This window comes from Lissotriton vulgaris, chromosome 5 (assembly GCF_964263255.1).
Source record: "Lissotriton vulgaris chromosome 5, aLisVul1.2, whole genome shotgun sequence".
NCBI classification, from domain to species: domain Eukaryota; kingdom Metazoa; phylum Chordata; class Amphibia; order Caudata; family Salamandridae; genus Lissotriton; species Lissotriton vulgaris.
Genome location: NC_141693.1, coordinates 1810809396 through 1810833412, shown reverse-complemented (window position 1 = coordinate 1810833412; position 24017 = coordinate 1810809396). Strand labels below are relative to the sequence as shown.

The 24017-nt window shown below is 45.3% G+C and overlaps 1 protein-coding gene across 1 annotated transcript in view; it reads right to left on the bottom strand.

Annotated features, from left to right (window-relative positions):
* Positions 1 to 24017, bottom strand: part of KRT222 (keratin 222) — a 222264-nt gene that overhangs the window by 140884 nt on the left and 57363 nt on the right. Inside the window, exon 4 of the mRNA XM_086924213.1 lies at positions 15213 to 15369. Within this exon, the coding sequence (XP_086780339.1) occupies positions 15213 to 15369 (157 nt within the window). The remainder of the gene's footprint in view (positions 1 to 15212; positions 15370 to 24017) is intronic.

The window sequence follows — 24017 nt, the reverse complement described above, 5'->3', positions numbered from 1 at the left end:
GGCAGAAACCCTTGCGAACACAAAAAAAATCTGCAAATTCGCGAGAATTTGCGGATTTTGCGATTGCCAGTTCGCAAATACGCAAATTCGCGAACGCCAGATTCGCAAAATTCGCCCATGCTTAAATGGTATATGAGGGTCAGTATGATACCAGTGTCTGGCATATTGGCACTGTGCAACCAGATAGAAAAGATGTAAAACCTCTGCGTTCATAGGGGATTACTAGGGATCTCCAGTCAACATGAGGTTGTTCACCTGCCCATACAAAGGGTTGTAAAAAGCGAGTTAGTGAGTGTTATGAAACCAAGAAGATCTGCTAATATTTCCAAGTGGATTTATTCTTCAAAGGAACCTGAACATCTTCATGCCAGACACAGCTGGACCAACTGCTCACTGATGCCACAGGCATGACATCATCTTAGAACCATCTAAAGCATGAACATCTTCCTGCCAGACACAGCTGGACCAACTGCTCACTGATGCCACAGGCATGACATCATCTTAGAACCATCTAAGGCATCATACATATAACAGTGAGGGATATTGGAATGCTTTGAATTTGTTTTAAAAACAGGGGAGCACTACTTCTATTTTTATAAATGCGATGCGTCCCGCCATGGACAGTGGAAGGCGGATCCAGCGCTCCGTGGGATGGCATACAAATAGTAATATGTCATCAACATAAAGGGAGACCAGGAGTCAGCCAGGTTTAAACTGCAAACCTCTGTGTAGATGTTTAGCCTGTAAATGGCGCTCTGTTAGGTCCTTCGCTAATATGAAAAGTTGGAGTGAAAGGGGCAACCCTGCCTTGCTCCCAGTGTGATTGGGGAGAAGGCTGAAAGCTTACGATTCACCCTGATCCGATTTGTTGGTATTGAGTACAGGAGTGCTACCAGGGATGAAAGATTACAAAGAAAGACCATTTTATTAAGTACAGCGTGTATGAACGTCCATTCCAATGAATCGAAAGCTTTCTCTGCATCCAAGAGGGCAACTATAGTGGGCACTGTAGGAGATATTCTATTAAGGACAGCGGAGACAGTACAGAGGTTCAGAGACATCAAGCAATGTGGAACAAAGCCCGACTGGACTAGGGAGATAATTTGATCCATTAGGAGTGCACGGTGGGTCGACAACAGCTTAGCTAAGATTTTATTATCAAAGTTTAATAAAGCGAGTGGTCAATAAGAGCTGCAATGTTTTGGGTCTTTACCCGGTTTCAGGAGCGAACTGATCACCACCTATCGCTGCATGGGTTGTAAGACACCCACCTCCAGAGTCTCCAAGTAGAGGGTAAGGAGGTGGGGCGAAGAAATACTTTAGGCCTTGTAAAAGCCATCAATGCCAAGTGACTTGGAGCCGTACATGGAGTCAATCACCTGAATTATCTCCTCAATGGTAAAGGGTTCACTTAGAAATTTGTGGGTGCGCAGTGGTGAGCCACACCGAGGCGATATCTATGAAATAGGCTGTGTGTTCTATGCCATCATTGCCCTGGCATGTGGTGTAAAAATCAGCATAATAGCGCAGGAGCTCAGCCTATATATCCACTGTGCTGAAAAGTCCGGTGCCATCCTATATTCAGGAACATAGAACGCACCTCCAGGGGGCCATAGGAGTCTGGCCATTGTATGTCCTGGCTGCTCTCATTCTCCATAATGACGGTCTCTAACATATTTTCCAAAATAATGTGCCTCACGGTCTGCATTATCTCTAAACTCAGCCGTTAAGGTAGCAGGGCGGGGAAAGTGCGCCCTGTCATGCACAAGCATGGTCTAACTCAGCCAGCTGCGTCTCAATACTGGTCAGCGTTCCATGCAAATTTCCCATTATGCCAGCATGCTTAGAAATGCACACACCCTAGTATATGCCTGAAAGTCTTCCCACAGCCTGTATATCCACTATTATGACAAGTCGGGTTACATTGTCCTTGTATTTCAGAAATATACAACACACCTCCAGGGGTCCGTAGGAGTCTAGCCAGTGTATGTCCTGGATGATCTCCTTCTCCATAATGATAGGCCCTGGCATATTTCCCTAAATAGTGAGCCTCGCGCTCTGCAGCCTCTCTAAACTCAGTCATTAAGGTAGCACGGTGGGGTAAGTTGGCCTTCGCGCCCTGTCGAGCTCTATGTTATTATGTTCTGTTATTTGGATTTTTTAAGCGCACAGCTGCCCCAGCTAAGGGGCGTCCCGGCAGGGCCTAGCATGGTCTAGATCAGCCAGCTCCCTCTCAATTCAAGTTAGCATTCCATGCAAATTGTGCAGTATGCTAGCATGCTTAGACATGCACACGCCCTTGGTGTATGCCTTAAAGACTTCCTACAGGGTAGCTTACGCTTTTACCGAGTTCTTATTGAGCTCAAAATATTCAATGATGGGCGGACAAAGCTCTGTGCAAAATAGGCCATCATGTAGTGCCAAATTAGGGAAGCCCCATCGACGCTTAAGGCCGCCAGTGGTAGGGATGTGCAGTGTAGTGATCAGAAAGTGTTCACAGATGATGGATGACCGAGCCGATCCACAGCGTAATCGTGGCTGAGAGAAATCAGTAGTCTATGCGCATCCAGGAATCGTGCGGTGCGTAGTAAAATGTGTATGTGGGGGCCGTGGGATATAGCAGGCTCCATGAGTCACAAAGTGGGCTTTTTATATGTACTTCATGACATTTGTGACACTTCACAAATGTCATGAAGTATATATAAAAAGCGGGTTTACCTACTGTGGTGTCTAGCCTCGGGTCTAGGATTATTTTAAAATCCCTCCCAATATAATATGATCCGTGTTGGCATGGTCGATCAGGGCAAGGAGTGTTTAAAAAAATTCTGGGTTGTCCAAATTTGGGGCATATATATTGACAAACAATAGACAATGTCTGGCCAAGAATCCTGCCACTGGGTGAATGGCATTAGGCTGGGGGTGCAAGCATTTGTATGTATCAGTGTTGCAAAACCACTGGAGTATGTGCTGTAGCTGGAGATAAAGTGAGGAGGACTGCAGGTACTGGTGGATGTATAAGACGGGCCAGGTGGTAAGTGAGTCTCCTGAAGGAAGGCAATGTCCACACCACGGCGCTGCAAATACGGTAACACCTGTTTGCATTAGCGTGAGCTGTTGATGCCCAGAATATTCCAGGACATGAGATTCGTGTTAGTAGATGGGCATGTGTTAGTGTGGGTAGGCATGTCTCATGGGTAAAATCAGTACATATAGGATCAGGCATGGCATGTAAGCATAATGGTGCTCTCCAAGAAACAAAATGACGAAAACAAACCAACAACAATATATCCCCACCCACACCAGGCAAAAAAGTGCCAAGTGAATCCCCATATCACCAAACCAAGGCCAAAATAAATATATACCCCACAAATGTATCAGAGTTATAAACCTGGGGACCAAAATGGGCACCAGACCGCTGGTCGCTGTACAGTCAATACATAATGCGTGTGAATAGCCTAACTCGTCTGGAAGAGTTCCATGCTGGCAGCTACTTGAGATTCCAGAGTGTCCCGATCATTGTTATTGTGCTCCGGAGAGGAGTGCTTCGCAGTGCACTGCTTGCAAAACATCATAGTGTCTGCTGAGGTGTCAAAAAACGTGTCTTCTCTTTAACATCCACTCTGAGCTGGATACATCATTCAATACCAAAGTCTCAGTTTGCGCAGTGCAGCTTTGGCCTCAGTAAACTTGCGCCTGGCATCCTGAACTGTACTGTACCTGTAAAATCTGGAAAAAGGGAGACACTAGATTCTTGATAGTGGAGCCATATCATAATCCCTAAAATTGAGGAGACACGCAAAAATCAGCCATGGCGAGGCTCCAGGCATCGGGAGGGGGCCCAGAGATCTGTGTGCATGCTCAACTATGAATGTGGGAGTGAAGTTCTGTCTGCTCAGTAGGTCGGAGAGTAAGAACTCAATAAAGAGGTCAAGACAGCCAGTGTCTGTTGTTTATGGTATACCTAGGATACCAATGTTATTGCGCCATCCCCTGGCCTCTTAATCTTCATTTTTAATGCCCACTGTTTTTAATCATGTCTCCAAACATTCCCCTGCCCTATGTTTGTCTGCCTGCATAATATATCAGAGAGTGTCTGCTCCTATGTGAACACTATGAGGGACTGTGATGATGAGATAGGAAAGGTATGATTGGCCCTGTTCCTGTATCTCGACCTTATGGGCTCATCACCTGCTGTTCCATTTTATCTCATGCTAAGTGGCATTCACTTTAGTTTAGGCATACTGTCCTTCCACCTCTTCCATGCTCCTCCTCTCTCTTTTTGTCTTTTATCCCGACACTGGCGCATACACCTTTGTCCTGTCTAGATGGGAGTTTGGTTTCTCTATTCACGGGAATCCCTTTATCTGTTGGGCTATCAATAACTAAGTGAGATGACATCTTTCCATATAACATTCGTTTTAAGGCTCCTATCTGTAACATGAACCAGTACCTCTGTAGACCTCATGGTGGTCACTGCCTGCATGTTGTCCTGGACGGGTTACCAATCTTGCCCGTAGGACGGGGTTGCGGAGTTTACGTTTGAATTACGGACTCAGTTTTCCATAGCCCGTGACGCACCATCGTCGTGACATCAACGCGTTATTACGCTCCGACGCGTGTCACGTGGTAGCGTCATGATGATCGGCTGAGGGAATGGCTGCCCGTTCAATCCTCTTTAAAAATGGAGCCGCCGGACTTGCTGTACTCTGCGCGGCGATCCGGAAACAGGCAGTTGTGGAAGGGCTCTCCTGCGGAACAGTAAGGAGGTTTGGTTTGTGGGCGGGGAGGGCGGACTTAAACCCTACCGCTTTTGGGTAATGGTTACTAGAGAAAACTCTCGATTGCCAAAGTCTGCATGGCAAAACTTCTTGTGTGGAGGTATTACATCCATTTTACTGAGAGTGAACTTTTGTTCGTGCTTTCCGTTTATAACTTTCCATTGATTTGAACACAGGTTGTGTTCTTTGGAGACCTTCCTGCCGGGCGCCATTTCGAGTTTTAATTACTGATAAACTCGGTGAGTACGCCAGTTGGGACAGGTGTATATGGCTGAATTTTCTCAGTCTAGATGCATGCCCTTTTAAACGTGATGTACTTGAGAAAGGTGTGCATATACAGGGGGGTGTGGTAACTATTTTATGCTGCATTATTTCTTGTTTAATACTTTGGGTGGCTAATGCATTTAACCACCATAGGGATTCAGTGGATTTAACACCGCATGAACTAGTCTTAGAAGGGTGACTTTGTAGACACAATATAACTGGACTGGGGTTCGGGGTGGTGGAGTGTTACTTTTTGACCCTCTCCCCTTATTTGTGAGTAGTGGTCCAAACATTCCAGCCATTTCACTACAGTAGCAGTAGTATCTTCTAAAGCCTGAAATGCCCTCTGCTGCACCCACTATCCGCGCATCCTGCATATCCAAGCGCTCACCCACGCAGTCCATTTGAGTGGCCATGGTGTCGAAGTGTGCATCTATTGCATGGAATCATGTTTTGAGTTCAGCCATAATGGCTTCCAGGCCTGCTGGTAAATCAGGCGTAGGGCCTCCTGCCACACCTCCCTTCATGTTCGTTGCGATCTCCGCTCCCCTAGTAGGTTTCGATTACTCAGAGGACAGTTTCCTCTGTTTAGAGTTACCTCGAACCATTGTAGTAATAGGTGTGACCGTGGCCCACTACGTGTCACCACTGAAGGTGAGGATGGCCAGATCAGGCAATAAAGGAAGGAGGCAAACCCCGACAGCACTAGTGGACATCAGAACCAGTAAGGGTAGGGATGGCCCCAAGCACGCACAGGCCTTATCCCACCTGCAGCATCGTACACTCAGGCCAAGGGCCGGGCACTGGGGGATGAAGCAGGCAGGAAGAATCCAACACAGCCCCCTGACATAGGATCTTTCAGGGATGACTCAAAACCTCAGGGGTCAAGGGTGGAGATCGCAGTAAGTCCAGGCATCTCCCCCGGTTGTAGGGGCAATAGCTGCGCTGGTGATGCTAGAAGTAGCAATGCTTCCAGATGGGGCCCCTTAGCTGGCAGGTGGGCTTGGGCTATCACCCCTGGATCACAGCAGTAGCAGCAAGTATTGGTAAAAATCAACTGACTAGGCCAAAGCAAAAGCGCATTTCCATCAAGGGCCCAGGTCAAACAATGCAATAGAGAGGCAGGAAATGCATTGTACGTTTATCACGTAGCCTGCAGGAACTTTGAAAGTAGCTGAGAGCGGCTGCTGCGCAGGCAAGATCTTTAGGCGGGAGGATGCAACTAGGCCTAAGTGCGCCTCAAACCACACAACGGGGTTGACCCATAGTCCCCAAGTGGTCCGCAAGTGGGGGCTCGGGGACGCTGCAGTGCACAACTGCCATGCCTCCTCAAAGCCCTCAATGCTGCAGCAAAAGGCACGAGTCGCATGACGCAGCCGCCCGCCTTCGTCTCAGGATCGTCTGCAGCCCTTGTCACAGCAAGGCCTCCAAGGAATGCAAAGGTTACCAAGCACAAACCCACACTCATCAGTGACGCAGACCCCAACAGCAGCAAAAGTCAGCCCTCAATGTCAGCAGACAGCAGGGGGAATCCCCCATACTGGGACCCTCCTCCCAGCAGCTATAGGGCCCGTCCGACCCAAGATCAAAGCCAGCTCCACCGGAGCTTCAGCGTTGTTTGGCCATCTTGGTCGCTGGCGTGGCCACGCCCATGCCTGCTCAGTTTGTTTGCTTTGGCACTCAGAGACCTCACCAGGTGTTTGGTCAGCAGGAAGAGCTTCTGCTGCGAATCCAGCCACCTCCAAAGGCACCAGGGTTCCTTGAAAAGAATCCAGGACCCCACTCTGCCCTGTTTTTTAATGTAGAACATGGCAATTGTTTTTATTTTCTGGACTGCCCCCCTACCTCCTCTCCCGATGGTCGACAGGAGGACTTTTAGGAGTAACTGGAATTCACAAAGATCCAACAGTTTTCTATGAATCTGGTGCTCTGCCGGGGACCAGAGGCCTCTGATTTCCACCTCTTCCAGTAGGCCACCACAAACCAGCGGCGATACAGCTGTCAGAACCTTGTAGTCTTTGTGGGGAAGGTAGAGTGGCGTGCAGCACATCAGGTTGATATCTTCTGGCAACCAAGGCAGATCCTGGACCATCTTCTCAGGGATATGGATTTGGTCGGCCAGGCCGTCATGATGCTGAGCTCACTGAAACCTGAGGCCCACATGTGCTATCTTGTAAACAGGATGAGGAGTATACACAAGGCTAGGAGCCCAAGAAGCCTTAGAACTCAGGGTTGAGCTCACAATTTCAGGATCATATCCTGAATGTCCCGGACTCACTGCGGAGTCATGTGTGCTCCCGTGTCAAGGAAAGGCCCTATTAAGAGAATCCTCTGTGCAAGACTTCGTGGGGCTCCCACTTGCTGATAGAAAATTTTACAGAAGTTAAGAAGGCAGCTGTCATATGGAGTTTCTTTGTAATTGACTGTGGGAGCCCGCCTTGAGTAGCCAGTCACCGAGGTAGGCCGTGCGTGTATTCCCGACCATTGACGATGAGCTGCGACCACCGGCATCACTTTTGTGGACAGCCATGGAGCAAACGGAAAGTGTCCTGACCCACAGGTATTGTCTATGGGACAGCAGGATGGGTGTATGAAAATTGTGTATCCTGTAAGTCCAATGGCACCAATACCATCTCTAGGATCCACAATCGAGAGAATTTGTGCCAGAATGAGCATTTTGAACTTGCCCTTCCTTCAGAAGGTGTACAACAGTCACACACCCAGAATAGGCTGAGGCCCCTGTCTTTCTTTGGCAGGAGGAAGGAGTGAGATTAGCATTGTTCACCCCTGTCTATGTCCTGAACTTTTTCATTTGCATCCATAGCCTTAAAGAGGTTGAATGTCTGCATTAAAATGGAAGCGCAATTTGCAGAAGTCTGTCTTGGTGTGGTGGTGGTGGGGGGTATATGAGAAGGGGACAAAATTCAAAGCAAGATGTATCCCCTCTGATTAATTTATAGAGCCCACTAGTCTGAAGTAATGAATTTCCAGCAGGAGAGGAATCAATGGGCCCTGATCCCTGCATGCCGGCGGTGGATCTGGGGAGGCAAATCAAAGCAGCTGGGGTGCTGCTGCTGCAAGGGAGGAAAAGTATAACATTTCTGCCAAAACTAGTGTGAAAGGTTTCATGTCCAGCTGGTAAAAGTCTAATTTGCATCACCTAAGGCTCTGTAGGCCTGAAGATGCTCAAGAGGGAGCCTCCAGTATCTTGAAAAACAGGAACATGCTTCTCCCCAGGTTGGATGATGTACTATTGTAATCTGGGTGCAGCAGGACCAGCAGTGAAACCAAATTGGAGTCAGAAGATGCTGGAAGCGAGGGGGCCCTTGGAGTGCAGTCCTCACAAACTTCTTGGGTGATTCTGAGTAGCAAGACTGGTCAAATTCCACTTAGCTTACTTGCGCTTATGACACATTTTCAGCTTACCTGAAGACTACAAGCAAGAATTTACATGTTAGCGTAAAGAAATTAATATTCCTGTGATTTTAAGACCCTTTTGGAAAGTGTCACAGGAATTGCCTTTGGCTGCTGAATCTTTAATGAAAGGACTGTAGGCGACTGTTGGAATGTGGTTTATTAGTAGGGGTTAGTAGGTACCTACCTCTAGTAATAAGGTCACAATCACAATATAAGGACCAGTAAAGATACTGGTGGTAACTCACTCTGACTGGGCCCTGGGCCTCTGTTTACCAGACCAGGGGCCAGTTCTCTGATTATAAGGTATATGGTAATTAGGTTTAATTACAATTTGTACTGACAGCCTAACTGTAAGTCCCTGGTATATAATAGGGCATTTAGGCTTAGAGACCCAGTAGACAATGTACTTAAGTGTGCACTACTGTTGTGCGTGCTGTCATTTACTTAATGTATGTTTTATAATACATGTTTGTTCTATTAATTGAGTAATTTTGTGTGTAAATGTTAAATGTTGAAGGTAGTCTGTTTTTTGAAGGACATGTTCTAATAATGCTTGAATATGCTAAAACAGATGAAAAGAGAAGTCCATAAAATACTTAAGACCAAATGAAGTAACAAAATGGTCTAAGTCTGTTTAATCAGTAAACAGCTTCATAGATTGGTGGTTAGGTACTTTTTTGTATTAAAAAAAATTTCATTTTAAGGGCATTTACACTAAGGGCCTAACTAACCGGTGGTCGTCATGCTGCCCTGGATCTTATGACTCTGCCAGGTAACAGACTTTCCATGGCAGTGGTGCGGCGGTCAAGAGACATCAATAAGCTTGGCAGGACCACTGCAGTCTCGTGTGGAATCCTAATGGGATCTATTTCATGGAATAAACTTATTACCTTCTTAACAAAGCTGAGTTACCTGATTCTTACACCTTGCTAAACACATTATGACTTTCCTCACCGCCACTGAGTTCATGGAGATCTTTCCTTCATGAAAACAGTGGCCGTGAGGAAATAAAGGAGGCCTTGTGGGGCCCTCTTTGTGGTTGCACTCGGGGGGGACAACATGGGCCCCCCTCTGTGCATGCACCCCCTGTTCCAGCAGGTCATGGACTTCACAGTCCATGCCATGCTAGAACTTCCTTTGACATTCCCATTGCAGTGCCTATTTCAAAAGGCACCACTATGGGAATGCCAAAGAAACACACACCAATAATTAAAAATGTCATAATACAGCAGGCAGTTCTCATACGGGTCTGGCAGTGGGGAGGTCCCATAGTTGCACTATCACACTCGTAATTGGGCCCTCAATGTATACGCAAATTCGAATTTGGATTTAAAGCTACTTCCGAAGTCTCAAACTACCTTATTTTTACATATAAGTCGCAATATGGTCTCCCCTAGGTGCCTCAGGGATAGAATGCCTTGTAACTATAAGCAAGGACATTGTAAAATATGTTTTACAAGCCCTGATGAGGGCAACACTGACAATTTCCTTTTTCCCCATAATTGGAGAAAACTAACCCTCGGTGGAGTATGCGAAGTGGAGCTCTGGGTAGATCCACGGAGTAAAAAAAAACCCTGTGGGACTGCCCCGGGACCACAGTCACCACACAAAGCAATATAAAAAATGTTTTACAAACCACTTACCTTGTCTTCTGCCTGCCCTGCTCCTCGCCGCGGTGTCTCCATTCTTCCCTGGTCCTCCTCCTCACGTCCCTGTAGGTATTACGTCTTCCATGATCTGCACATGCGCAGTTCAAGAATGACGTAATACCTACAGGGACGTGAGGAGGACGCCGGAAGAAGGAAGACACTGGGGCGAAAAGGAGGAAAGGCAGAAGATAAGGTAAATGGTGTTGTTAAAAAAAAATATATAATATGGGGCTGGCCTCGTACTCCACTCCGCCATGGAGGCGGAGATTTGCCCAACCTAACGTTTCCAGCGGAGCGCGAAGTTGGTAAATCTCCGCAGACTCTGCTCCGCCAGCGACGGCTAACATGGGAATATTTTATTTACGTAGAAATGTCGACAGGAATGAGCTATAAATGGCATTCAAAGACTTAAATTAATAGTTAGAATAAATACAATAAATTGCCATTGTTAGATGTGTTACAACTATTTCAGAAAAGAATGTATAGAACTTTCTTTTCTGCAAGTCAAAATCCAGCCTTCCAGCTGCCCTCTCCTGATTGGCCAGCCCCTGCCAGAGCCAAGCTGTCGTCATGTGTTGTGTGAGGTGAACTGCTAGAGAGAGACAAAGGATTTCCTGTTGGGGTAGAACTGCAGCTTCAGAATCAAAAGGAAGGTGGAGTAGCCAGACTGGTCTTCAAAGTGAGAAGGACACTTTAGGACAGCACAGGCTGGCCTCACATCCTGCACTCCCAGCCACAGAAGGATGCCCTATAATTAGATTAGTGAAGGGACTGGAAATGGAGTGTTACGGATTCTTAGCCATACCAGTGGTTTGGCTTAACCAGATCCAACCCTCCAGGTGAAAATTTCTACATTTTGGATTTTAAAAAACGTGTGCTTTCTGGGACAAGAATATGCCATGCTTTGGAGGAAGTGGTCATACCTGAGGGTGGCACCATGCATCCCATTAGTCATGGGTGCCCCCCTGCTTGATGCCCAGGAACAGTACTACTTCCTGAAACAACAAGTAGAAGAACGTCTGCCCTGTTGGAACCCTGATCTGCACCCAAAGGAAGACACTCTGAAGGATTGGACCTGCTGCACAATCTGATACTACTGCCCTATGGACTTTGCCTAGCGTAACAAGGATTAAGAATTGAACACCGTGAGCCCCTGAAAACTACAGGTTAATATAGACCACCCGCATCATCTCTACTAAGAAGTCTCCATCCTGGAGTGCGCCCAGGGGACTTTTAAGGCTATGACTGGATGCATTGTAGGAACTATAGTCTCAACATCCCAAGAACAATTTCAGAGCTTCCAGACCATTGAATTGGTGTTTTGGACACTGTAAACCCTCAAGAAGAAATTCAGGAAGAAGCTCCAGAAGTTTGAAATAGTTTGGAGCAACCTTTGGAAAAAGCTCCATAAGGTGACCACCCCGACGTTGAGAGTCAAGCCGACTACATCGAACCCCGACCCAGTCTGGATTTCAGGTTTGTCTCACTGAAAGCTCTGGAGCACAAGATTTGCAGAAAGTGACTGAGGTCATGCGCTGAACCAAGCTGATGACGTCGATGCAAATCCGGCCTGCTGAGGAACCTCGCTCAGCGTCGAGAGAACATCGTCCAGAAAGGTTTCTAAGTGCAAAGGTACAGGCCAGGGGTTCAGCAAGTTAGTCCTTCTTCTTGTATTTAAGGCACGAATCTTATTTGCTTGGAAGCTCTCCCATATTTATCCATTGTTCTTGGTTAACAAGCAAGGGGGTGCCCCCTGACCAATGGAGAACAGGGTGCCACCCAGAAGTACGACAGCTTTCTTCAAAGTGTGGCATATTCTTGTCCCAGAAAGCACTGTTCGGCAAAATCCAAAATGGAGAATCTCTCTCCTGGAGGTAAAGATCTGGCTAAGGCAACCCACTAGTGAGGCCTACTTTCCTTAACACTCCCCTTCCTGCCTCTCCACTAATTCAATTACTGGGGCTCCTGCATATTATCAAGATGTGCGTTAAAAAACGCACATCACACATTTCCCTGTCGCCGGCTATCGCCGGATTTTACCGCCGTGATAGCGCGTTATTATCAAAGCGCAACACGTAGGCGATATTAAATCCGGCGATAGTTGGCAACAGGGAACATTAGCGCGTGAAAACAAGCGTCGTTGTCACGCGCTAATGTGTGCCTTGATAATATGGGGGGGGTGGATTCAGCTTTATGATCCACACCCCCATGTCAACAATGCCTAACACCTGATCAAAGCAGGCGTTGGGAGACCTGCGATAAACGAGATTATCGCAGGTCTACTTCTCCCAATGCCGGCCTTGATAATAGGGTGTTACCACCTCCAACCACATTCTACATGTGGTTGGAGGTGGGAACGCCCACCCTGCATCCCATTAACGTTATCTATCGCCCCCAGCGCGAGGTCGATAGATGAAGTCAAGAATACGTATCTAACTCCAGTTATAGACGTATTGAGAATAGTGCGATAATAAAAAATATGCGTTAGCGACTTTAAAAAGTCGCTAACACTTTTATCGCAGGCTTGATAATATGCTCCCAACTTCCTTGCATAACCATACATTATTGCTGCAACATCAGATCATATAGTTAAATCACCAATTAGTTATTATTTATTTTTTAGGTTTGGCATCCAGGTTCTACTTACCACTGTCAGTCGACAGCCAGAACAATTATGTCAATCCTTTCACACTGGCCTATGACTTTTCTGTAGATGGCAAACATCAGTTATTTGTAATCTCAGAGGTGCCCAGACAGGGCGGATCTGTTCTGCTGAAAAATAATCCATCCAGTTTGCAGTGGCAAGTGATAGCAGACTAATGAAGTGGAAAACTACCTTTCAGCTCTTACATACAATGGACCCAATTCACAAAAGATTTTCCATGCCTAAATGTCATTTTGAAAAACTAGAATTTGCAATGATGAGTCCCACGAGAGATGCGAGCAGGAGCCCCAAACCAGTAACCCAGGGCTAAACAGCCTTGGTGATGAAGGAAAGTGTTGACGCTGCGTGGAAACAGTGGCCTAGCTTTAAAAAGGCCACCCTAGAATGGGAGAGGCTTGCGTACGCTTCTGTGAATGTTCAGTTTGTGCAGGGGCAGCTCCTCCATGTGGGCGGAGGAGCTTTACCCCACTGCTTAAAATGGTATTATAAATACCATTTTATGTTCTTGCTTCTCGCACTGTGTGAAAGCAGAAGGGTTTGGTTTGTGTTCGGTCCTGCTCTAGGGCAGGGCAGGAGTGGCTTTCCCACTCTGAGGGCGCTGACTGTTTGGTCGGCCCTACATGAAGAAAATGGTCTCCCCATAGACGCCTGTGTTATCGGCATCCCAGTCAATCACAAAGCTGCCATTGCATCATTGTGATTGACTTAGTGAAGGGGAGGGAGGTTGCCTGCTTCCTGTGAGGAGCAGAGAGAGAAGCAGATGGGACGCAGGACCGGAGTGGGCCGGCGAAGGTAAGGTAAACTTTTTTTTTTTAATTAAACCTACCCTCCACCCGCGAGTCATGCCGACCGCAACTGAGTTTGTGGCTCGCATAATTGCCAAAAGTCCCTCGTTGGAATCAAGATATGGACGGCTTTGGACTGACTCAGTCAGGAAAACACTTTGCAGCACGGAAATTAAAACGCATTCTACATCTTTTGAAGGGAGCTGCCAGGATTCACTGGTAGAGAAGACCCGAGTAGCAATTTTTAGCCTAGCATTCCATCCATGTTGCCTACTTAAGGGGCTCGCAACTCCTTCGAGAATTAATGATATGGGTAGATTAATAAAGTAGGTATAGAAAAAAATGTAAACTTGAACATTTGAAAACGCTGTGTAGAAATGATGGAATTTAAATTGGAGGCAAAAAATTAGCTTGGTATCCTTAGCTTGGAACGTGGAAGCAGCGCAAGTAGAGAAATAGAATCTCGCATGGAAAAAGGTGGTGTCAACCAAAGTAGAGGTATGCGCCAAAAAACGAAGAAAGCATGCATTAGGGGCAAAAAAAGGCAGAGTGGTATGCTGGAGTCTAACATATCACTTTTTATTTTAGAAGTAAAACCTGATTTTGAAAAGTTCCAACCTACCATTAAAAGTCAAAATTTCGATTTTGTATAATTTGTTTGTGAATTAAATCAAGTATTTCATAATTTGTGTGATGTATACTTGTTTCTGTGGTTTTGTGTATTGTTTTGAGTTTCAGATGCTGAAATTGCTTAGGCTGGCGTCCCAGCTTCCTATGGTGATTCAGTGCTGGTCCACAGAAGTCTAAAGATTACGAACCACTGGTCCAGAGAGATGGAGAGCAAAGATATGCAAGGTGCACATGTACATTATTATATTTTGAATAATAAATCATTTCTAGAGGCAGATATTTTAGTTGACAGCTAAAATGATCGGTGACTTCACACTCGCTGCTGACGTCTTGAGCGATCTGCTGGTCACAAGTTTTCAAAATGAGTCCCGTTAAATCAAGTAATGTCAAACTAATGACATATTGTGAGCTCATTAACTTAACATTACAATATATATCAGAAAAATACACAGCGCTTAGACATGGGTGTGGGAAAAAAGCTACACCACAATGAAGTTATTATTATAATAATATCACCAACAACAATTCAATAAAAACAGGAGTAATAAAAATAATATAATGATAACAAGTTATGTTAAAGGCCCAATTCACAAAAGCTTTTTGTGCATTTGAATACAATTTTGGTGAGCAATAAAGTAATTTATGATTCAAAAATCTTATTCCAGATCAGCATTGTGTATAAATCGTATTTTATTACATGGAAATTTTGCCAATGTGGCATTTCTGCATGAGCAAATTTGCAGAGTGGTGGTTTGTTGGGACTGGAGTGCACATGGAATTCTTTGTGACCCCCATCAAATTTGGAAGACCATGCATTGCGTATGCTCAAGCCTATGTACATCTCAGACTTTCAACACCACCGTTTTGTGAATCAGGACAACAAATTGTAAGGATTTCACAGATATTAATAATGAATACAGTCCTAACCACGGTGATGCAATTCTGATAATTGTTATACTTATAGTAAGTGTTTCAAGCCCAAGATACTAAGTAGAATTTGTTAAGACACCATTGGTTCTCGTACCTCTTCGTGGTCTAACTTCAAGGCGGCGTTTTCTCTGTGCACATCTTCCAAGGCTGCCTGGAGAGTTGGGATGAGCTGACTGACCTCGGCTTCCATCTCCTGTAGCATTTCCATTTTCATTCCTAGGTGCTTGCGATATGCGTGTTCCGTTTCACACCTGAAAAAGAGGACTATAACAGCTAAACAAAGACAATGCTACGCTAACTCAAAACAGAAAAGTGACCCCACCTCCACCGTAGAAAGGCTTTACTGGTCTGATTGTGAAACAATGAGAATCATGCCGACACCTACACGGGCGGAGCTTAGTCAGAGAGATTCAGTAGGGTTGAATGTCAAATTTCCCAACTAAAAAGCAGTGGTTGGCTGGGTGAATGGGTGACGTGAACAAGATTCGGGATAGACTGTTTCCATGAGGAGCAGGGTCAGTGCTGATTGGCATTAGGTAGGCATATAGGACTGATCTAGAGTTTGGTGGCAGAGTACATCGTCACAACAAAGTACTCTCTCCACCAAACTCAAGGTATGCCCATCTGATTTTAAGTCAGTTGGACTACAAGTTTTATGTCGACGGAGTCAAAATTGACTCTGTCAGTGTAATATCTCCGACAGCCTTACTGAGTAGGGGAGGTCAGAGCATGATCGGATAGCTTTTTTTAAACTGTTCGTCAACACCAGGTAAATCCTGGGGGTGAGAACAGTAAAATAAATAAATAAATAAAACATCACCACCACATCATTGGAGACAATTCTCATGGCATGGAGGTCATTTGTTTGACACTTTTCAAAAATAAACTCGAACTTTAGGGGTTTGATATTGAAAAATAAAAAATTTGGAAAAATTTTGCGCCAAGCCATCATATTTTATGGAGCCGCATGTCAAACTTTGCCTACACTGACAGGGAACTCCCTGATGGTGGTTCCTTCTACTGTATAGAGATGCACGCTGGGCCAGCGGACATCTCTACATTTAGAAGGTGGAATAAAGGCTTGGTGGCTGATGTAAAGTTCTTACCACCCTGTATGTCTTTACTCCGTCCAACAACACGTAAATCAGGCCCTCTGTATAGGGTGGCACAGTGGGAGAAAAATGATGGGTTGGAATGCGACCCCAAGCGATTGTCAATGGTTAGACTATTTGCAAGCATTCGGCCCAACATATTTTGGGTTTTTAATGCCACTCGTATGCCTGAAAACCTGACACTAGAGCAGCTTTCGAAGCCTACTACTGCAAATGCTATACGTAATTTAATTTGCATCCATTCAAGGATTACTTCTATGTGTGCAGATTGACTACGTTTTTTGGTAAACCTATTAATATATATATATTGGTCCAAAAAACGAACAAATGGAAACATCTTACTTACATCAAGATGACAAACAACACCGTTACAGACACAGCAGTCTTGATTCAGGGTCGCCAGACTTGACTATCAGGCTAATAAAGCATTTAATTTGGGGGTGTCAAACCAAAAACACCTACTCCTCCCAAAGTTACGTCCCTGAACCTACATATCATAGGTTTCCTCCTACCATTTGTAACAGTTTTCAATATCACTCCACGGTTTAGACGATTGATACCAATTCTCAGGAGTATTCAGGAAACTCTATGTTAAAAATTCCATAAATATTCCAACTACCCTACACTGACTCCTGAGGGATGTCCCTACACTGACTCCTGAGGGATGTCCCTACACTGACTCCTGAGGGATGTCCCTACACTGACTCCTGAGGGATGTCCCTACACTGACTCCTGAGGGGTGCCACTACACTGACTCCTGAGGGGTGCCCCTACACTGACTCCTGAGGGGTGCCCCTACACTGACTCCTGAGGGGTGCCACTAAACTGACTCCCGAGGGGTGCCCCTACTCTAACTCCTGAGGGATGTTCCTGCACTGACTCCTGAGGGGTGCCCCTACACTGACTCCTGAGGGATGTTCCTACACTGACTCCTGAGGGGTGCCCCTACACTGACTCCTGAGGGGTGCCCCTACACTGACTCCTGAGGGGTGCCACTACACTGACTCCTGAGGGGTGCCCCTACACTGACTCCTGAGGGATGTTCCTACACTGACTCCTGAGGGGTGCCCCTACACTGACTCCTGAGGGGTGCCCCTACACTGACTCCTGAGGGGTGCCACTACACTGACTCCTGAGAGGTGCCCCTACACTGACTCCTGAGGGATGTTCCTACACTGACTCCTGAGGGGTGCCCCTACACTGACTCCTGAGGGATGTTCCTACACTGACTCCTGAGGGGTGCCCCTACACTGACTCCTGAGGGGTGCCCCTACACTGACTCCTGAGGGGTGCCCCTACACTGACTCCTGAGGGGTGCCCCTACACTGACTCCTGAGGGATGTTCCTACACTGACTCCTGAGGGGTGCCCCTACACTGACTCCTGAGGGGTGCCACTACACTGACTCCTGAGGGGTGCCCCTACACTGACTCCTGAGGGGTGCCCTACACTGACTCCTGAGGGGTGCCACTACACTGACTCCTGAGGGGTGCCCCTACACTGACTCCTGAGGGGTGCCCCTACACTGACTCCTGAGGGGTGCCCCTACACTGACTCCTGAGGGGTGCCCCTACACTGACTCCTGAGGGGTGCCCCTACACTGACTCCTGAGGGATGTTCCTACACTGACTCCTGAGGGGTGCCCCTACACTGACTCCTGAGGGGTGCCACTACACTGACTCCTGAGGGGTGCCCCTACACTGACTCCTGAGGGGTGCCCTACACTGACTCCTGAGGGGTGCCACTACACTGACTCCTGAGGGGTGCCCCTACACTGACTCCTGAGGGGTGCCCTACACTGACTCCTGAGGGGTGCCCACAGTGGGTGATCTGAAGGCATGTGGCATTATTATGCTTTTTTGTCGGTTTTAGTTCTCATTATACACATAGAAATCCACTTGCTGCACACATTACACTATTTTTCACTTCCAGTGTTATCTAAATGGGGACCTGAATATATGACATGAACTATCGATTGGTAGTATTAGTAAAACATGCAAACACCAAAGCTATCACTTTGTAGGTGTTTACCAGCTTTGCAATGGCCATCCTTCAACCCCCCCCCCCTTTACATCACCTAAACCTAACTCTTACAACAGCAGAGAATCTACCATATATGCAGATTTAACAGGGGTTTAAGTCCCATTTGCAGGAGTTGGTTACCAATGCCTCTAAGAATCAGGTTGGAGGGGAGGAGTCACTACTTTTGCTATCAAAACATCAACCTACAGAAATATAGCATCCACTGTATCATCAAGACAGGTAGCTGGGCAGATAAGGGTAGTAAATCCATACTTACCTACTTATATCTATTTACCTTGGTGATATAATGGAAGTCAGTATTGTTAATGCAATATTTTTTATAGGTGAATACTTGGACCACGATATAGTGACATACAAACAAAAATCAAGATCTGTAACTTGCGCCCACAAACAACACTTTTGCGCACCACAGTGACAATATAGGAGCACAAAACGTTTTGTGTGGATGAAAACGGATCCTGTCATCCCCTGATTTCTGAACAATCAATATAGAGTTTTGAACATCAAAAGTAAACTCTATCCCCTTCAAAATATTAGGCATCGAATTAACAAAAATATACAAACAAGAAACAAGAACGAAAATGATACAAATAAACAGCAAAGTCCATAAAAGCATGAGAGCTACATAACTTGAAAATATGACAAGCTGTTTGCTAAATAACACACAACAGACAAATGTACATGTAGATTAGGTTTCATGCAGAACTTGTCCCATATAAAGTCTCTAACTTACAAGAAAACAAAAAAAATGATGGGCAGAATGTTTGCATTAATCTCCGTTACTTGTAGCCAGAGTCAAAGGACTCCAGCTATACATCACTGATGAGATATAAATAGTCTGAAACCTGCCTTGGTTTGGCTGTGCTCCTGTCTGAAGGGGCACTGGCTTCTCAGTTTGGCTGGATTGTTCTTTTGGAGCTGGAGGAAGATTGAGTTGCATATGGCTGGTCTCTGTCTAGAGTGACGTTCTGGGCGACAAACGATGGACTGGAATGCGGTGATAAGTGACTGCCAGTTGCTGAGATATATTGCAGCATTCCTTCCATTACTGCCTTGTTTGTTGCAATAGATCCTTCCTTGACACATTCCACACAGAGGACTATCAAAATTGTGATCACCTATATATGATGGTAGACATAATGAAAAGAGAGGAGAGGCCCCTCCCCCACCCCAATATCCAAGCGTGCAGGAGGCATAAAGAAGCCAGAGAAGGGGGGCAGATGTGAACATCTCTTGTGAAGATAATAACAGGAGGCAAGCAACCAATTGAAATAAAATTGCTACCACCAACATAACATGACACCCCGTAGAGAGTGTAATAAAGGTGTTCATAACGGGAACTGATCGGAGGACAGATAAAGGAGGTGAGCTGTGAACCAGGAAACAAGGTCGGAATGCCAACAAGACCAGTAACAAAGAGACAGAGAGGGCCATGGCATGGGTGCAGATGAGAGGTGCAGTGGGGGAAAAAGTTAAACAATATGGGGGGGGGGGGTAGAGGCCAGAAAACCATTCTCTGGTTTTGGAGAGTCCCTCGGGGTAAGGGGTATCACAGAGGGAACGACACCTGGGAAAATAAACTTTTTTCACAGAGGAGGTGGATCACCAGTTAGGAGCTTCCTATAGTGAAATTCCTGTGCTCAATTAATCTGGAAACATTTTCTAATAAGTGTGTACAATTATATTTATGTATTTAAGTGGATTTATTAGAGAACAAACCTGGCTGTAAAGCAATGGACCACCGTACAGTAAGTAAAGTGGCATTCAAAAACTCTTTGAAAGGCAGGAGAGGATGTTGGTATAGAATAGAAATGAATGAATGGAAGATCATCTTGTAAAGCGAAGCTTTGCACAAGGGCGTCAAGGCGCTAAGGATGGAAACAGCCCGCATCAGAGTGAAAGAGGGCTGCAGGTCACCAACAGCAGAAATAGAAGAAGAAGGTGGTGATAAGCAGCTCTGTCAGGCACACTGATTGTGATAGGAGGGCAACTGAATTGGATAGCCCTTGTAGTAGTGGAGGCTCTGCGGAATGACTACTTTTGGAACAGTTTTTTCTATACAAATGGCCTTTGTTATCCTAGTTCAATTGGGATACAAAGTGCCCAGTATTTACTTTTGATTTTGACAATCAGTCAGAGGAGCAGTGCTGCAGCAGTTTTAAGATGGAGATCTTCTGATGTGTCCTTTAACTGAGTGAACACCATTTTCTCAAAGTACAGCTTGAAAAGAAGGATTTTGAGCTTTGCTCTAAAGCAGCGGATGGGGGCCAGAGCAGGAAAACGCTTGATATCTAGTCTTTTCCTTGTAAATCATGGATTCCGCCCTGCAGTCTTGCAGCTTCACTAGTATCTTGATCTCGGTTACCTGGGTAACTGATGTTGCCATGATTTGTGCCTCAGGCTCATCTTTCCATGCTCATGAGCCCACTGAGCATCATGCTCTGGACTCACATGTGCTTCACTCAATTAGGTGACGGGAAGGCTGGCATTGCACTCCAAACACTGGTGCCACTTAGCAAAAGACTTTGCATCTCTGAAGAACACTCTACGCAAAGGCAGTGGAGCACAATCCAGAAACTGATTCCCTTAGAGCCACAGTCCTCTCATGATAGATGGAAATTGCAGAGGCTATTCTGGAGATGTAGACTATAGGTATCTGTGTGTGCCGAGAGCCCTCGATGTGCTATCAAGATACCCTGTTGCTGTAACCAGGGCCTTCTAACCTAACCCTGTGAGACCCTGGACACTTTGTTTTCCTTAATGAGAGATAGAAATTTGAAGCTGAATACAGAGAAGGATTCTAAACAATCTAATCATATTTTTTAAGCAAACTTGAGTACTTTAAAGTGCTCTGTTAGAGAGAACCTTGAAGCAGCATAAACTTAAGTAAGTTTCAGGTTTATTGCAGTTAAAATATAACCACACAACAGTTAAAACAGCATATTATGTTTGCATTTACAGTTAAATCTCAACATACCGGTACCAGTGAGGGCATCAAGAGAATATCAAACCATAAAACCAGTTGAAAGTGCGTATAATATATGCTAAAAAAGAACACAAGACCAGAGTCAATCAGTGCATCAGAAGGCTGCCAAATTAGTTAATCAGCCAAACTGATGACCATTGCACAAGAAGCGGCCCATGGCATAACAAATCATGGGACATAATAACATCCTTTACAACTGGTATCAGCCAAGATGACACTTAAATCACGCAGAGCTATAAATGTGCAAACAATGTCAAAGTGCATTAACTTGTGAGGTGGACTGTGGTGGCCTAGACAGACACTGAGACTGACACCAGGTGCCCGACTCGTGACTTGTGAATTTATATTAAACATGCATAATAAGTATAAATACAGCTCATGAATAATAAAGATAAGAGATGACAAGCATACACCTGCCAACATCCACATCCCTCAGGGCCTGACTGCCACCCACCCCACGCCAATCTTTAAGGCTCAGAGTTCTGAACTTCCCTAGATTGATGGGAAGAGAAATGATGGCTGTTCCATGGTGAAGCAGGGTGATAGCCTGAGCAGAAGGTAAGAAGGGTTGAATGAAAACCAATATAGACAGGAAGCGTCATATGTGTCAGAATAAAGAAGAATTGTCACGCTAAATCCATCTGGCATCATGTGTGATTTATGCAAATGTGACTGAGGCACAATTGGCAAACATTACAAACAGATACTGATCTTAATCTACCTTTTGTGGCTCAGACGTGCTTTACTCACACATAAATGGCGGACCTAGAGTGGACGTAAGTTGCGAGTTCTCGTTTTGTGAATTCAGTGTTAATTTATTAAAAACAAAATCTTGCCAATTCACACCAGGAAATTGAGCAGCAATAATTATTTAAGAATGAATTTCTGTTTAGAGAAGTGATTTTAAAATTCTGCATTTACAAATACCAGATTTTTTTTTTAGTAAAATAAGATTTAAACTACCATGCAGGATCTCAGTTCGTGTTTCTGACAGCATGCAGTAGGGGTCAATAGGCCCTGTGCATTATATCTTCTGAGGCATGATTCCGTTTACAGGAATTACCTGACTGCTCCATTGTACAAAGCAATACTCTCGAAAATAGAAGCGCTGACTAGTTAAGACACAAAGTTACTTTAGTTTTTGAGCACTGGTTTTCTTCTGTATCTTGGCTGTCTTGAACTATGTTATTCTGTTACTCTCTCGAATTTTATTTTCTTGTTGAGAGGCACCGAAAGACAAGATATTTATGGAGAAGTGCACACTCGACGTGCCATTTTTTGGTTACTTTGCAACAAGAAAAATGCTCATGAATCTAAAACTAACAACTCTAAGAAGCGCAAGCAGAATTGTACTCTAAATAAATGAAAATCAGAAAGATTTTAAAAGTTTCTTGGGTTAGAGGCAAGGAAAAGGACTATAAAGAAGGATTTTTAACCCTTTTTAGCCCTTTCCACCCAGGTCCATTTTTAAGGTAGAAGTCAGGCAGGACTTGAGTAAGAGGGGCGGTGCAGCGGCCAGAGTAGCTGATTGTGGAGTGTGGGGCTCATGGTTCGATCCTCGGCGGCCGCTCAGTTCAACTCAACATCATGTGACTCTGGGCAATCGCCCACTTAGGGCCAGATGTACGACCAATTTTAGAATGCGCAAAAGGGTTAGCGACCCGTTTGCACATGCTAACATTGGTATGGCAATGTACCAACACAATTTTGCAAGTCGCAAATGAATTGCGACTCACAAAAAAGTGTTTCGAGACTCGTTATTTGGAAGGGGCAATCGATTCCAAATAGCGACTCTATAACCCATGTACGAATGTTTTGCAACCGCAATTGCGGTTGCAAAACACTCGCAAATTACCACCCTCTTCAAGGGAGTGGTAATGGAGTCGCAAATGGGAAGGGGTCCCTTTGTGACAGGCTTTGAAAATATTTTTGAAGGGCAGATACTGGTCCCAACTACCTACCCTTAAAAAATGAAACGAAAACGTTAATTTAAAAAAATAAAATAAATGCATCCTGTTTTCCTTTAAGGAAAACGGGCTGCATTAAAAAAAACTGCTTTATTTAAAAGCAGAACTAGACATGGTGGTCTGCTGAGCCCAGCACGCCACCATACCTGGGAGGGCCTGCCATTCCCAATGGGCTCGCAAATTGCGAGACGCTCATTAATATTTATGAGCCTTGCAATTTGCGACCCCCATTGGGAATCGCAAACAGTGTTGAAAACACAGAGTTGTACATCCAGTTTTGTGACGCAATTTGCGAGTCGCAAAATTGCTGGTTGTACTTCTGGCCCTCAATCTCCCCAATGACCCCCAGTGCCGTACAGAAAGCTATACACCTTCCAGGGACATTACAAAGGCCCCTGCGGTGCAGGAGGGACCCCAGGCTTACACATACTGGATGGGCACCCCTCAGCCCCATCTGATGTGAATGAGAGGTGCCCCTTCAGCATTATTGGCAGAGGGGCCCCCTCATGTTTTGTTACGCCACTGGGACCTTCCTTTAATTGTACAAAGACATTAGCATAGATTAGATCAACATCAACTCCTTGCTAAAATATTTTTCCGCAATTTTGTGGCAATTGCACAAATTAATTGAGGGCATGGGGAAAAAAAGTTAATTCTGCTAGCTGAACTGCAACCACTTTTAAAGTACACATTGAAAACAGAACTGTTGCTTAAAACTTGAATATTGGGCAATATTGCAAAAGCGACACAGAAGCCCCAAAAACTAGCTAATGGGCGGGGCCAGCATTCATT